This window comes from Diabrotica virgifera, chromosome 3 (assembly GCF_917563875.1).
Source record: "Diabrotica virgifera virgifera chromosome 3, PGI_DIABVI_V3a".
In the NCBI taxonomy this organism is placed as follows: domain Eukaryota; kingdom Metazoa; phylum Arthropoda; class Insecta; order Coleoptera; family Chrysomelidae; genus Diabrotica; species Diabrotica virgifera.
Window position 1 is genome coordinate 224099838 of NC_065445.1, and position 17039 is coordinate 224116876.

General features: G+C 31.5%; 1 protein-coding gene across 1 annotated transcript; it reads left to right on the top strand.

Annotated features, from left to right (window-relative positions):
• Positions 1 to 379: 379 nt before the first annotated feature.
• LOC126881548 (inhibitor of growth protein 1) lies at positions 380 to 16757 on the top strand. The gene is made up of 4 exons (XM_050645877.1): positions 380 to 634; positions 1592 to 1792; positions 8904 to 9185; positions 16307 to 16757. The coding sequence occupies exons 1-4, from the start codon at positions 499 to 501 to the stop codon at positions 16630 to 16632; spliced, it is 945 nt and encodes a 314-aa protein (XP_050501834.1). The 5' UTR covers positions 380 to 498; the 3' UTR covers positions 16633 to 16757.
• Positions 16758 to 17039: the final 282 nt, after the last annotated feature.

Below are 17039 nucleotides of genomic sequence, written 5' to 3' on the forward strand. Positions count from 1 at the left end.
CATTTCCCCTAGTAACGTTCACTATCAATACCTCCGCTTTAAGCGACGTACAAACCAAGTTCCTATGCGTAGTGCAAACCTGTGTAAAGTTCGTAATGGGTTCGCGAACAGTTCATTGTTCGCTCAAAGTTCGCCATGATACTATCCTTTAGCCATACTCCGATTCTGTTGCAGTTTCCTCGCTGTTTTCGTCACCAGGTATTTTCGCTAGGTTATTTATTGTTTTTATTTTATTATCGTCCTACTACATACTTGTAAAGTTCTTTTTGAAAAGAAATTCTTGAACCTTGTAAAAAGCACAAAACGTAAACAAGTATAGAATATATTCTCGTTCCGTCAACCTAAGAACATTATAACGTTTTATGAATTTATGTTGGTAAACATGATTGTCACCGTGACGACAGAGTAAACATCTAATCAAAAAATGGCAGGCGTTATTTAGTTTTGAAATGTAGACTTTTCTGACATTTAATTATTTAAACTTATTTATTCCTAAATATGTTGAACCAAGTCTCTGTGGAAGCTGTTTATTCAGCTACTTACGTAGAAAATTATTTGGACTGTGTAGAAAATCTCCCTGACGAAGTTCAACGCCTGATTTCAAGAATGAGAGAATTGGATGTTATTTATTTAGGTAAAAATTCACTTGATTTTTTCTATAACTTAAGTTTCATCTCATATTAACTATTTTTGCATAGTTCATCAATTTTGTATGAGGTTTTTGTTATTTATACATCAGGGAATGTTTAAAGCTTGCTGTTTTTCATATTCTCAGCCATTTTCTCCATTTATTTTTTGTCCCTATCACCCTGGTATAAATTTGTGACTTCTACATTGTATAATCCATCTTTATGTATACAAGATCGAGGCTCTTTAATGCTTTGTCCTCATATTAAACTCACTTCATGATTTTTTTTATTTCATCTAAGCATATGCCTCATTCACATTTCTTTTTGATAATACTTATTAGTCTTTCATAATCCCAACTTACCATATGATTCTTTGATATCCTACCCATTCTTATTATCCCATTATTTCTCCAGTATTTTGTATATACATAATTTGTTTCTTTTTGTTAGCTGTAATACAAGTTCAGATTGAGTCACTTTGTTTCAATGTACATATTTTATCATATTATATTATGTATTTTTGTCTATCCTAATTCTGCATCTTATGTACTATTTTATTAGTACTGTGAGTATACTGGTTTTGTGAGTTAATGAATAAGTAGGATTTTATTTCATCATTTTAGTTTTTTTAAACCTACAGAATTTATTTCAAATGTGTTTTGTACAAATTTTTATGCTTTATCCCTCATACTGGTGCAATGTGAATAAAAATTGAATCAAAATATATTAATTTTAATGTTTATGCAATCCATAAAGCCTCATTACAAAACTGAAATCAATCTACTTAAAGATTGTAAATTTTATTTTTGAGAAACATATCTACAATTTGTTTGCATGTGCTTTATACAGATACAAAGACTTTAGTCCTAGGTTAATTATCTTATTAGATTTATGTTTTTTATTAATTTTAATGCAGATATATTTGGATTTGTAATCACTTTATCACTGCATTTCTTTTATAGCTAGACTAAGGGAAGTGGCCATTCAGACAGAAAATATGGGCAATGACAATCATGCAAAAAAGGCAAAAAGTTTTTTAAGGATGCAACAATCTCTAATAGCAGCCCAAGAATTAGGAGATGAAAAAATGAGTCTACTGCAGGCAATTTTGGACAAAATAGAAATTAAAACTAGGTTATTAGACCAGGATCTAAAAAATTTAGGTATGTATAGGTTTAATCAATATTTCTTAGAGTTTCTTTGTTCACTGACTTGTACTAAGGTGTGTTGCAGCTTTAAAAAGTTATGCTATCTTGTATATATTTCAGCTGTAGTACTGCCACCTGAACTTATGTAGTAGTAATCATGTGGAGTTCAAAGAATCCTTAGATTATAAACCTGTGAACAATAGTACACTAAATCAGTTCCTTACTGTTTGATCCAAAACTATTTGAAAACTCTTTTGTGGCAATTCAGTTTTTATTACATGTAGGTATATTTGTCAACAAACCACAATTCACAAAAAATACATTTATTTGACATTTTTGTTTCCAAAAATAATAAAGTTTAGGGTGTTTTCTCTAACTGTAAAAGGTAACTGTATATTGAAAATGGCTTCCAACATGTTCCAAAAAATCATATTTCTAAAGTTTTAGATAATTTTTTTCTTTGGCATTTCTTTACATATCTTAAAAATATTTTCTCACTTTTTTAAACTGTCATGCATCCATTCTAGAACCTTGGGATGTGCAATTTCAATTATCCAGATCACTGATCTCAATTTTTGGATATCTTACACATTGTATTAAAATTAGTAGTAACATAATTTATTGATATAGTATTTCAACTTTAACCTTTACCATACATTAAATTATTCATGAATTACTTTTTATACTATGTCTCTTTTTTACTCACAGAAACTAACATCCCAAAATTAAGCCGCTTGTCCATAGAAACCACAATTAAATTGGAATGTACACAATTATTTGGGCGAGTTTAAGGGAACAAAACTCCCATAAAATTTTTATGGGGTGCACAAATTTCACTTTTTTTTAAGATGTTCCTGCAATAAGAATTCCACGTGTTCATTTTCAATAAAAAATCTCTAATAGTTTCCAATATATTGGAAAAAATCGATTTTTATTTTCTAACTTCAAGGAGCTGTCACTTTTTTTATGTGGACATTTGTACTAAATTAAGATAGGTCCAATTGAACTATTTTTGGTCCAAGAATATGTGATTTAGTGTATGACCTGCCTTTTTGTTACACCCTATATGTTTTAATGTCCTAATGCAGTTTTCAAATGAACACACCGAACGCCTAGAACCATATAACTATGAAGCAAGGCCAAATATAACAGTACAACTTAATATACCCTATTGAAAAATGGTCCTCGAAAAATGCTAAAATTGTCTTTTTTAACATTCATAATGGTTTATTTGCATTTTATGCCTAAAATAAGTATTTTACAAAAAGATCACAAGCATAACTTTCATCTTAAAATAAATCAAATTATTAAAAAAAGTGATTTCCAAGCGAAAAAAGTAATGTGACTAAACCATATACGTGTCAAAAGTTCAATGTATATTTACACTCTGCATGTTTTGACAGTTTCCATAAATTGTTATATTAATAGTCCATTCTTTCACGGTTTTTGCTCTAAATTTTAAACAACCTCTTGGATTGACATGAAATTTGGCATACGCATAGCTTACATGTCAAAGAAAAAAACTGACTAATTTTAAGTAACTTTTGTTCTATAGAGCTTTTTCGCCAAGTCAACACTTTTCGAGTTATTTGCGAGTGAATATGTTCATTTTTCAACAAAATAACTACATTTTTAGACGGTTTTTCGCAAATATCTCAAAAAGTAAGTATTTTGTCGAAAAAAAAAACGTTCTTAGCAAAAATATATATATAGCCCGTAAAAAGGTAAAAAAGATGGTGTACGCGTTAGGTCTCTGGATCTCGTAAAACCAGAGTTATAGCCAATGAAAAATAAATTCATATTCACCAAATTTCAAATAGAATATTTTGAAGTGAAATATCCAAAAAATTAAGCACTTTTTGGGGAAAACCCATTATAATTTTTTTAAAGTGTTTAACCCGCCAGTGGTCGCTATATGAGATTTTCTCTCACGGTTTCAGAAAATTGCGCACAACTTTTTTTCTGGGAAATTATACGCGCTGTAGTTCCTTCTAGTCTCCTAACTATCCTCTCTCGACAATCTAATAGACTCGTCCGCTCAGATAGTGACTCAGTTTACTTAGTATCACCATATTGTTGAGTCAGTGCGCTTCATGTGAGAGATTAACTCATCAAGCGACCACCGGCGGCGTCACCAACTGTGTATAAAAATTAATTTTATTTTTCCCCTTAAAACCTAAAATAATATCCTTTTATGATGTAATAAAAGGCGCCGTGGAAGTGGTCGATGATATGAAAATCCTATATTCTGTTTCACGGGTTAGTTGTAATGGTCACTTACCATATATTTTTCAATGTTAAATATTTAGTCGGCATCAATAGTCACATTTTATATAAATATAATAATAATAAAACAGAAAAACGTCGTTTCTTTTTAAAGCAAATGGCTTTATCATTGATGAAACCTCATGTTTTTTGTAAAATTTTGTAAAGAAAGGCAAAAGTTGGATATGTGAGAAAAAATCTCACGCGCGACCACTCGCGTAACAACGTACCTAGCGACCAATGCCGGGTTAAAAAAAGCTTTATTTCTGTTTTTATAAAAAGTTTCTTGCATTAAATTTAAGTAATTTACGCTCAAAATAAAGTTGGTCGCTTTTGTTTTTGCAAAAAAAAATCGGGAAGACCATCCCCTAATTAGCAACTTAAATGAAATTAATCGTTACCGCTCCACAAATTATTTTACTTATGTTGTGTTTATATGATCTGTAAGTTTCATCGATTCAAAGTGCTTATTTTGGAAAAAATTTGGTTTTAAAGTAAAATTTTTAAAAATTTTAATTTTGAAAAATATGCTTTTTTTCAAAATAACTTAAAAAAATTGTTAGAGATACCAAAAATCTTGAAAAACAAAAAAAGTCAGCATTGCTTTTCTGAATATCATGTATTTTTTTGTTTTTCTGTTAGACAAAAATTGATTGAGATTTGGTGTTTCTAAATTTGCATACATTCGTGATGAGTGACTCGTTCAACCCCTTTTAACTACAGCCCTTTCAAAAATAAGGACTTTGAACCGATGAAACTTACAGATCATATAAACAATATACCGGGTGGTGAATCGGAAAACGGGCCATAGGAAACTCAATGTAAAATTCTAAACTGTTGAATTCCTGCTTCCCTAATTATGTTACATCAAAAGTCATGAGAAGTTATTTGTAGAGGATTGAAATCTGTATTAAAAACAGAAGTTACAATTGTTCTACGATTTAAACACATTCCAAAATTTTGAAAAATATAATGTATTTACCGCAGTAGGTATGTGTGGGTATGTTAGGCCACACGTTACTATTTAACTGACAGTGAGCACATTATTGACTGAAGAAAATATCTTTATTATTAATATTTTCTCCTTAACTAAGGGTATCTTATCAACTTTATTGTGTTTTAAACAAAAAATAATAAAATAATTAAAAAAATTGACAGTTCTAATTGTTAATATAATAAATTCATTGTCAACAAATGCAATCTTATACACATTATTGTATTGTGTGTGGCCTAGCTTTGGCGTATTACTCTGAAAATTGTATTATATTTTTACAAAATTTTGAATAATTATTGTTCATAGAACAATATTAACAGTTGTTTTCAATAGAGAATTCAATTCTCTACAAATAGTTTCTGATGACTTTTGATGTAAAATAATTAGGGAAGCAGGAATTTAACAGCTTAGAATTTTACATTGAGTTTCCTATGGCCCGCTTTCCAATTCACCACCCGGTATACGCGGGTCAAGAAACTTGTAAAGTCGTAACGATTAAGTTCATTTGAGATACTAATTAGGGGGTGATTTTCCCGATTTTTTTACCAAAAAAAAAGGGAGTAACTTTATTTTGAGCGTAACTTGTTTACTTTTGATGCTAGAAATTTTTTTTATAAAACAAAAATGAAGCGTTTTTTAAACACTTTAAATAAGTTATAATGAGTTTTCCCCGAAATGTGCTTAATTTTTGGTTATTTCACGTTAAAGTATTCCATTTGAAATTTGACGAATATGAACTTATTTTTAATTAGCTATCACTCTGCTTCTACTAGGTATAGACACGTGATATATCCATGAATTTTATAATGTTCATGTTGTTTGTCTTGAGAGAGTTCAAAATAAGTTTTTAAGATTTGCAGCATACAGATTGGGATATAATGTTATTGAACTAAACCACAACTATACCATCATCCGTAGTGATCTCAATTTGCACTCCTTAAAAGACCGTAGAATTATAAATGATCTAGCTTTTATTTATAAACTATTAAAGAGTGAAATCAATTGTCCTGATTTATTAAAATTAATAAACTTTAATATTCCAAACCATAATCTTAGAAATAATAACTTGTTCCATGTACCTCATCATTCAACTAACTATGGTCTTAACTCACCAATAGATAGAACTTTAAGTCGCCTGAATGATTTGGACATCGATTTATTCTCTTCTTCCAGTCGAGTATTTAAAACCCGACTAAAATCAATTTTTCCCGTCAGCACTTATGTTTAATATTTAATATTATATTTTCAGTGGATTTGTTAATTTTTGCCATGGATAATGCTTTTGTATTATGTAATGTGTTAATTTTTTATTGTCTGTAGTTAGTTGATTAATGTCAGTTTATATTATATTATTATGTATTGTCACTGCATAACGTGGATTGTGTGTATGTTAAATTTAGTTTTATTGTAATGTACTTACTACAGTTTTATGCTGTCACACTTTCATTTAATTCATTTAATTCTATTTTTAGTTTTTTACTGTTTTACTGGACTTTACTAATACTACTTTTACTTCTACTTATTGTTTATATGTGTATATTTTTTTTTGAAATTGAGGAAACCCGTAAATAAATAAATAAATAAATAATTTTTTAAAATTTTTTACAGGCTATATTTTTGCTAATAATGGTTTTTCGACAAAATAAGTACTATTTGAGTTATTTGCAAAAAACTGTCTAAAAGTGTGGTTATTTTGTTGAAAAAATGAACATATTCACTGGCAAATAACTCAAAAAGTATTGACTTAGTGAAAAAACTCTATAGAACAAAACTTACTTAAAATTAGTCAGTTTATCAATTTATGGACTTACTTTGGACGAATACTTTTTCACCCCCAAGAGGGGGTGAAAAGCACCCCCGGGGCATAAGCACATATCGTCACAATATCACTTTTTTTTTTGACTTGTTGGCTATGTGTATGCCAAATTTCATGTCAATCCAAGCGGTTCTTTAAAATTTAGAGGTTTTGCAATATTTTACCGTTAAAGAACGGACTATAAGCTTTATAGTTTTTTAGGAATATTTTATTTAGTTTTACTACTTTTGTACTTTTAATTTTGAAATAAATCTCATAGTCCACAAAAATGTATTTCATAAATTCCTTAACAATTCCGCCATTGATGTGAAAACGCAACATTATTTTTTAAGAACACCCTGTAACCTAAAAAAAATTATATCCAAATTCAACAAAAGTCACTCCCCAAAAAAGTAGGAGAGATGATAGTGAATCACCTTGTCTTATACATTCAGCAAACTCAAACTTTTTTGACATTTCTTTTCCTTGAACTCTATTTTTAGTTGATAGGCGGATAATGAAAAGGATTCTTATTTTTAGTCCTGTCGCCAAGGGGGGTACAACGTTACCCACGTTTTTTTTATGTAGTTTGACCCATAGAACACGAATTTTTTGGGTAACAGTTGATCCGGATGTCGATAAGATTGTTATAAACAAAGAACTTCAGGAATTACATAACAGCGATTTTTCGCAAAACAAAACATTTTTTTGTATTTTTTGGGTCATTCTAAGCAAAAAATGTTGTACAAGTTTTTTCATAGGATGCATAGTTTTCGAGATAAACGCGGTTGAACTTAAAAAATCGAAAAGTTGCAATTTTTAAACCCGAATAACTTTTGATTAAAAAATAAAATAGCAATTCTGCTTACCGCATTTGAAAGTTCAAGTCAAATTTTACCGGTTTTGATTATTTGCATTGCTAAAAATTAATATTTTTATTGTCAAACAAAGCTATGCTTCTTTTCATGAGCATTTTTCAGTGCGTCACAAATGATAGAAAAAAAGGTAAGTCCGTGATAATACACATTTTAGTGACATGACATTTTAGTTAAATCTGACAGTTGTCAAATTTTATTTGCAATTTGGCATAAAAACAAATCAAATGTGTTTCTTGCATTTATAAAATGGTATTTTCTTTGATTTGTATAGTCTTATAAATTGTACAGATTATATTCGTAGATATATTATATAATTCGAAAATAATTTTTATTTCGATTATAGCGCCATCTATTGACAACTAGAATAAATGTTATAAATGTCACCGACGAAATGTAATCAAAGACGTGCGTTTTTTCTGTCACATACAATTTAACGCGTTAGAAAGAAATCGAAAAACTGTGACGCACTGAAAGATCCTCATGAGAAAAAGCATATAAATAAATAGTGTTTCCCGTGCCCAATGCATGCGTTTTAACGCATGCTACGTAGAAATTGGCTGTTTGTAGGCCCGTCTCCTCGTTCGATTTTAAACGAAAGATGCATTGAAAACATCACTCAAAAACTATATGTTTATAGCTTTGTTTAACAATAAAAAAATAATTTTTAGCAATGGAAATAATTAAATCCGATAGAATTTGACTTGAACTTTTAAATGCGGTAAGCAGTATTCCCATTTTATTTTTTAATCACAAGTTATTCGGGTTCAAAAATTGCAAATTTTTCGATTTTTTGAAAGTTTAACCGCGGCTATCTCGAAAACTATGCATTGTACGAAAAAACTTGTAAGAACATTTTTTGCTTAGAAGGACCCAAGAAATTAAAAAAAAACCTTTTGTTTTGCGAAAAATTGCTGTTATGTAATTCCTCAAGTTCTTTGTTTATAACAATCTTATCGACATACGGATCAACTGTTACACAAAAAATTCGTGTACTACGGATCAAAATACATAAAAAAAACTTGGGTAAGTCCATCTGAATAAAGTAAGCCGTTTTACCCCTCCTGGCGACAGGACTATTTATGTTATAAGTGAACTACCAGGTTTTGGAGTGTGTATATATTTTTGTAACTATTTGGTAATATCAATATTAATTACTAAATTTGAAATATTTATGAAGTTTTATTTGTTTATCAGATTTTGGTAAAGAAGAACAGACACAAATTGAGATAAAGGAACAACAATCTCCCCTAGTTAACACCCCCATCAACAATAATAATGGTAACAATACCAGCACTAACAATAATAACAGCAATTCTGTGAATAATGATAGACCTGCCAAGCGTGCTAGAAGAACAAGGCATGATACTTATACAGGTGCAGAAAGTAATGATGCCATACCAGTAGAGCATGTTCTTAGAAGCCAAGTTCCAGCTACTACCCCCACCAATACTGTTCAGCAAAAGAAAACATCTACAAGTAAGCAATTATTAAATAATTATTAAGCTTTTTCATACAAGTTATACAAGAAATTAAAGCAGCATAATCAAAATATTTTTGAAAAAAAATCCATGAGGAAAATAAAATTCCTGTAGTTGGCTGTATACCATGATACAATAACCCAAGATACGACACGCAGCGTTCCTAATTTCGTTCAGGTCGCGCATGACGTCACGTTGTGAGTAGATCCTTTACATTTCAAATGCTTGCCATTATGATTTGGGTATTTTAGCTTTTAATATCAGTTGTGAAATTTTCGAGAAGTGCTGTTTTGTTTAGTATGATTAAATATAATTATTGAGAACATAATCTAATAATAGAAATTAATTACAAACATGATTTGTTATTATTAGGCAAGATACGTCTCATTAGGTATTATACTGTATAATACACAGCGTTGCTCTCTACTGTTGTTCTGAAGCTATTTTCTTGTGGCATTTTTGTAATTAACTATTTTTAATGGGAAATAAGCCACATTTTTACCAAAAAAATGATTTTATTAACGTTTCGACGTCCAAATCGGATGCCGTTCTCAAAATACAAAAGATATTAATGAATTAAACAAAAATGTTGTTGCTTAGTAAAAAATTCTTCTAATAATTTATTTAATCTGACTCATTTATATTGGAAATTCAGACATAATATATTATACATTTTAAAGTAGAAGACTTTAAAATGATATTGCCAATTGTTCATTCGATTACATGAAATCAACCCCAATTCAAGAATATCCGTCACAAACAAAATCATAGCATGTGATCTGTCTTTAAAAATACAACCACATGCAACGGTGACAGTAAAATTCTCGCATTAGAGATTCCATAGTAAATCACGAGTGAAAACCAGGAAAAAACCTCGTATACTATCATGACATCGTAAGTATTAGGTCTTACTATTATTATCGTAAGTATTATATTAGAATCTTGTATTAGTTTTGAGAGTAAACTAAAGTAAGACCTAATACTGACGATGTCGGGATGGTATCACGAGGTTTTTTCCTGGTTTTCCCTCGTGATTTACTATGGAATCTCTAACGAGAGAATTTTACTGTCACCGTTGCATGTAATTGTATTTTTAAAGACAGATCACACGCTATGATTTTTTTTGTGACGGATATTCTTGAGTTGGGGTTGATTTCATGTAATCGAATGAACAATTGGTATAATATATGTCTGAATTGCCGATGAGTCAGATTAAATAAATTATTAAAAGAATTTTTTACTAAGCAACAACATTTTTGTTTAATTCATTAATATTTTTTGTATTTTGACAACGGCATCCGATTTGGACGTCGAAACGTTAATAAAATCATTTTTTAGTAAAATTGTGGCTTATTTCTCATTAAAAATAGTTAGTTGCTCTCTACCAGAATCCACTTTGCCTTTTCCCGATTTGGCTAAATTTTGGGATGGAATAGCTTTTCTTTTAAGGCATTGAACATTTTTAGGAGAATATCCAAGCAGCTCGTTTTTCAGATTGCGTTCATAATCGTCGCTGTTACAATGTGTTGAACAGATACGAGCGTTGTTAACGTTAAAATTGTCTGCACGTTTACGTTTACATAATTGTTTTCACACACATCGCACTTTTTTGTCTTTTGGGAAACTAAAAACCTTGATATTCGTATCGAAACATTGTGATTGATTGTCCACATTACAACCAAACACGGCACACCTCATTTTTAATAAAAGGTTAACAAATTATAAGTAAAATTCACCTTAAACAAAAAAATAAACACCGTTTACTATACGACCACACTGAATTTAATGCTGTTCTACTCACAGAGTGACGTAGCTACGTAGCCCCGACCAGCGACTCCATGTCATATCTTCAGTTATTGTATCATGGCTGTATACCATAAATCACAAAAATACTAGATCCTTTGTAAAAGGTATATTTAAAAGTCCCTAAATAAGGATTACATTACATCACAGAACGTTTTCGGATTAAAAAATCCATCATCAGTGTTAAAAATGCCAATATTGTGCTTGCCTGAGCCACCGAAATGTTTTGGGTAAAAACTATTATTATACAGGGTGTTTGGTAAAGAATGGGCCATAGTTTAACCTTATTTTCCTGACCTTAAAATAGGTCTATTTAAGCTAACTTACTTTAGTATGAAAGTTGATAATAACCGAAATACAGGGTGTCAAAGTTAAACTTTTATTTTATTTATTCTTGAATATTTCCTGACAGGCATGGGATAACACCACAAAGTTTGCTAAGCGTGGGTTATTTGGGATGAGAAATCTAAATTCGCCACCAAAAATGATGTATTACCCAGAGGGCGCCACATGGGTCTTTTAACGCTCATTTAATACATTCAATTTTTTTTATCCCCCACTCACCATACTTTTTGAATAAAAATTTTTATTCTCTTAATATTTTTACTTAAAAAAGATATACTACATTTATCTCGATAAACTCAACTGTATTCGAGATAAACGCATTTTAAATCTGTGATAAAACATAATTTTTTGCATAATATCATTGTAGTTAGACCCGAAAAATAAACTTGAAACCATAATAATTGTGCCAGTTCTCATATTTACGTCATTGCATCGCAAATTCCGTTTGAAGAAATTTGCGATACATTTTTGTAAATTTTTATGGTTTTAAGTTATATTCGGGTGTAATTACAATGATATTATGCAAAAAACTATGTCGCCTCGCAGATTTAAAATGCGTTAAAACGGTTGAGTTTAGCGAGATGGATGTAGTATACCTTTTTTAGGTAAAAATATTAAGAGAATAAAAGTTTTGATTCAAAAAGCATGTAGAGTAGGTATTAAAAAAAAATTGAACCTATTAAATGAGCGCTGAAAGGCGTATGTGGCGCCCTCTGGGAAATACATCATTTTTGGTGGCGAATTTAGATTTTTCATCCCAAAAGACTCCCGCTTACCAAATTTCGTGATATTATCCCCTGCCGGTTAAGAAATATTCAAGAATTAATAAAATAAAAGTTTAACTTTGACGGTTATTTCGGTTTTATTTCGGTTATTATCAACTTTCATACTAAGGTAAGTTAGCTTAAATCGACCTATTTTAACCTCAGCAATCTGAGGTTAAGATATGGCCCATTCTTTACCAAACACCCTGTATACTACATATTTTTAATAATATTTTGTGATGTTGCAAATATTCCTGGATATTACCCAAGGCAACACAGGACTCTTCCCACGTGGTTGGAATGTAAGGAGGATTGAAACCTCACATATTGGAGTTGAAAGGCAACTGAATACAAGAGGACCTTTTATATACTAAATATCTGATAATTTTAATTAAAATTTTAATTAAATTTTATTTAAATGTTATTTTTGACATAATTTTTGTATACAGTTTTGAGATTCTGTTATAGACTTGCTATTTCTATTACGATACAGTAAAACCCTGGTTATCTATGCTCCACAGAAAGGGATGTGTCACAGATAATTGAAAAGAATGGATAATTATTTATCAATCTTATTTTCTATCTAACTATTTATCTATCTTATCTTACTAACATTTATTTCTTATACATAGTTCATAGTAGTAATAACTATTAAAAAGAGAAGACTTCATTACCGTGGACACATTCTTCGATTCATAATGCAGTGGAAGAAGGAGACATTTCTGGCTGAAAAATCTGCGTGAATGTTTCAACACCACTAATGTTAGGGGAGCCCAAGCGGGGATTTTTGTAGTTACTCGAGCGCGTCAGATTATCGTATGGGGAGAGACCTGGTACCCTGCAGATGTACCTATACCATATATTGGCTCTTAACACAGGGGAGTTCGTTAAGGGGGGCCCAAAAAAAATATATCCTTAAAAAAACTCGAAATTGTCAGATTAAGATAAGGTAAGTACATGCAAAAGAGTGTATATTTAAAAAATCTGACGATTTGAGCCGGGCGTAAGGAAATGGGTGAGTCCCAAAGTTTCACAAGCAAAAAGCGAATATTTCGCGAAATGAATGACAGATCGAAAAACTAAAAAATATGTGCTCAATATTTTTTAAAAATCTATCGAATGATACCAAACACGACTTCCCACAAAGGGGGTGGGGAGTAAATTTAATATTTTAAATACGAATCCCGCGGTATTTCGGGAAATGAACATCAGATCGAAAAACTGTAAAATACACTTATTCAATATTTTTGAAAAATTTGTCGAATGGCACCAAACACGACACCCCACGGAAATGGGGTGGGGGGTTACTTTAAAATCTTAAATAGGAGCCCCCATTTTTTATTGCAGATTTGGATTCCTTACGTAAAAATAAGTAACTTTTATTCGAAACATTTTTTCGAATTATTAATAGGTGGCGTTCTAATCACAAAAAACGATTATTGGAAATGGAAAATTTAACTGTAATTAACTGTAATTAACTGTAATTAACTTTTTTTGGTTTTACGACCTACTCTTCACAACCCAATAGGTCCCCATAACGCTCGAGTGACTGCACATTTAGCATACTTTGCTCCCCTACTATAATAACCATATATAGAACCTCGGCTACAAATGCATGAATAGCTTTGACGATTTCCAGCCTTTGGAAAGGAAACAGCACTTAAAGAAAAAGTCAATCGGCAGTCAGCTTGAAGCTATGATTCCCTACCGTTCTATTCTAAGAGTCTGAAATGGATATTCTTTATTTTTTTCACCAGGACGAGCTAATGTGCTCTCTCTCTCTCTCTCTCTCTCTATCTCTCTCTCTATCTCTCTCTCTATCTCTATCTCTCTCTCTAGTTTTTTACGTTTTTCGTCAATATTTCTTAGTTTCAGTTTAGCATGAACAACCTTCTATACAAAAATATTCTACATAAAATTTGAAATAAAAAAGGCCCTATGCATAATCCTTCTAAAATGAAGGGTTCCAAAGTTACGGAGATAGTATATTATAATTGGTCCAAAAAAAGGCCTAACCCAGACATCCAAAGTAAAAGTTTTCCTGTTCTGTATGGTCCATTCTATATGGTCCCAATTTACGCTTTAGCGTAAATTATGTTCTATACTCAAATTTTCGGAGGGTGAAAAGTGGAGGTTTTCGATACTTTTTATATTATTTGGACTGAATGAATTGATGATGATTTTGGGTGATGAGGTTGACGTTTCTTCAAGGGCTTTTCACTAACATATCATCGGCCACTGAAATAGAAAATTTTATTTACAAAAAAATTTATTTCATCAGTAATAATATAAATTGCCAAGAAAATATATAAAGTATCGAAAACCTCCACTTTTCACCCTCCGTAACTCTGGAACCGTTGATTTTATAACAATTATGTATGGGACCTTTTTTGTTTTAAATTTTATGTAGAAAATTTGAGTATAGAACATAATTTACGCTAAAGCGTAAATTGGGACCATATAGAATGGACCATATAGAACAGGAAAACTTTTACTTTGGATGTCTGGGTTAGGCCTTTTTTTGGACCAATTATAATATACTATCTCCGTAACTTTGGAACCCTTCATTTTAGAAGGATTATGCATAGGGCCTTTTTTATTTCAAATTTTATGTAGAATATTTTTGTATAGAAGGTTGTTCATGCTAAACTGAAACTAAGAAATATTGACGAAAAACGTAAAAAACTACGAATTTGCCGCTTTCTCTCCCCTCTCCCCCCCCCCAAACCCGACGCTCAAAATGGTGTAATGAACATTATGTGGACCATATAGAACAATTTGGTGTTGGAGGATAACTTTCACTTTGGATGTCTGGGTTTGGGTCTAGTTATACCATACTATATCAAGTTAAAAATAAGTATTGTCTGTGCAAAGTGTTAGTAGCTCCATTAGAAGTGATACATTCAGTTTGGTTTTTGTTGTCAGTGTATTAGCCTTCTCTAATCTCGTCATCACGTAGTGCTACAACTCTGGGTGGGTCTTAGTTGACTGTACAACTTTTTTCCAATTTGTTCGGTCTTCCATCAACCTAGGGTCAAATCGAATGTTCATTTTCTGGAGAGCTGCTTGGATGTTATTTCTCCATCGCATTCTGGTACGTCTGAGTGGTCTTTTGCCTGTATGAAACTCCTCCCATACCAGTCTTACAAGTCTCTCCTTATGAAATGTGCACATGGCCTGCCCATCTAAGGGTAAGAACAGAACAAGTGGGTCGCGGTCGATGTTTATATCCATGTAAAACAAACACATTGTGATGAATGGAAGAGAACAGAGCAGGTAAGTCGCGGTGGAGGTTTAGCGCGATGCCATCCGGGAGGTCTACATCGATGCTTTTAAAAATAAAATGAGTTTGTTTTACATGGATGTCTACTGCGCGGCCTACAAGGATGCTTCCCTGTGATTCGTCTGTTCGAAGACAAGTTGTCATTACCTGCGCTATCTGAGTTGATACTTTTTATATAATCCCTTTTTTGTATTCAGTTTATTTTTGAATTTCTAAAGCACGTAAAGACAGTAAATTTTTGAAATATGAAGGAGGATCTGATTATTTACAGCTGACATTTCATCATTATCATCACTTGACTGACACAACATCGCAAAAGCACAGTCTTTTTGTCATTCAAATTTCATTAAACTACATCACTTGATAGTGGTTCTAGCTCGACTGACAGCGCAGGTGACCTCCTTGCTATGTGCTGTCGACATCGACCGTGACTTAACTAGTAGCATCCACCGCGACCTACACCTCCACCTCGACCTACTTGTTCTGTTCTTACCTCTTAGTCGCTGTGATTTAATTTCTCGGACAATATCGGCGTCATTGTAGAGTGCTTTTAATTCAATATTGGTTCTGATCCTATACTGGTTTGTGGTAATGTCATGGTGAGGTCCAAAAATTTTTATCCGAGTATTTTTCATTCAAAACGTCCGAGCTTTTCTTCGTTTGCTTTGGTCATGGTCAACGTTTCGCATCCATATGTTAGTACAGGTCTGACGATGGATTTATAGATTTTGATCTTTGAACTTCTTGTAAAATTTTTTGACCCTTATTATTTCACCCCTCTCTAATTTGACCCTTATTATTGTTAATCAATTGTCGCTAAATTGTGGCTTAATCCCATATAAACAATATTTTCTGTCTTAGAAATTCGATCGAATATCTAGAGTGCATTATTGTGTACTGATTTTAACTGTTCTGTTGTTTTAGGTAAAAAGAAAAAACGCAAATCCCGTCAGAATACCCAAATACAAAAAGAAGAAACCCCACCAAGAGATGAAGAACCACTCATCGATCCAGACGAACCCACGTATTGTCTCTGTGATCAAATTTCTTATGGAGAGATGATAATGTGTGATAATGATCTGTGTCCTATTGAATGGTTTCATTTTTCATGTGTAACATTATCTACAAAGCCTAAAGGCAAGTGGTACTGTCCAAAATGCCGAGGTGACCGACCCAACGTGATGAAGCCTAAGGCTCAGTTCTTGAGAGAGCTGGAAAAGTACAATAAGGAGAAGGAAGAGAAGACGTAATATTAAGAACATATTTAGGGAAAGGTGTTATTTAGCTGCAAGTTCAGATCATAGAGATATGTGTTAAAATGAGAAATTTGGCCTTAAGATCTAAACAAAATTTAAATAAACCCATTTTTATTTTATTTTTAATTTTAATTGTGTAAAATTAATGGGTAAGTTTAAAATATATTTATTATTAAAATTTATGACAATAAGGTTATTGATTTTAACCTTAACAGCGTACGAACATTTCTGTGAAATTTTATTTTAATTGTATTTTTTATTGATTAATTTATACATTTTTATATGCACTGGAATACTAATAAATGTCTGGGATATAAGATTAATACACTCATGTCTTGTTGAAAATCAATATATGCTTATATCCCAGGAAACGAAGTCGGAAAAGCTCTCGAAAAATCGAA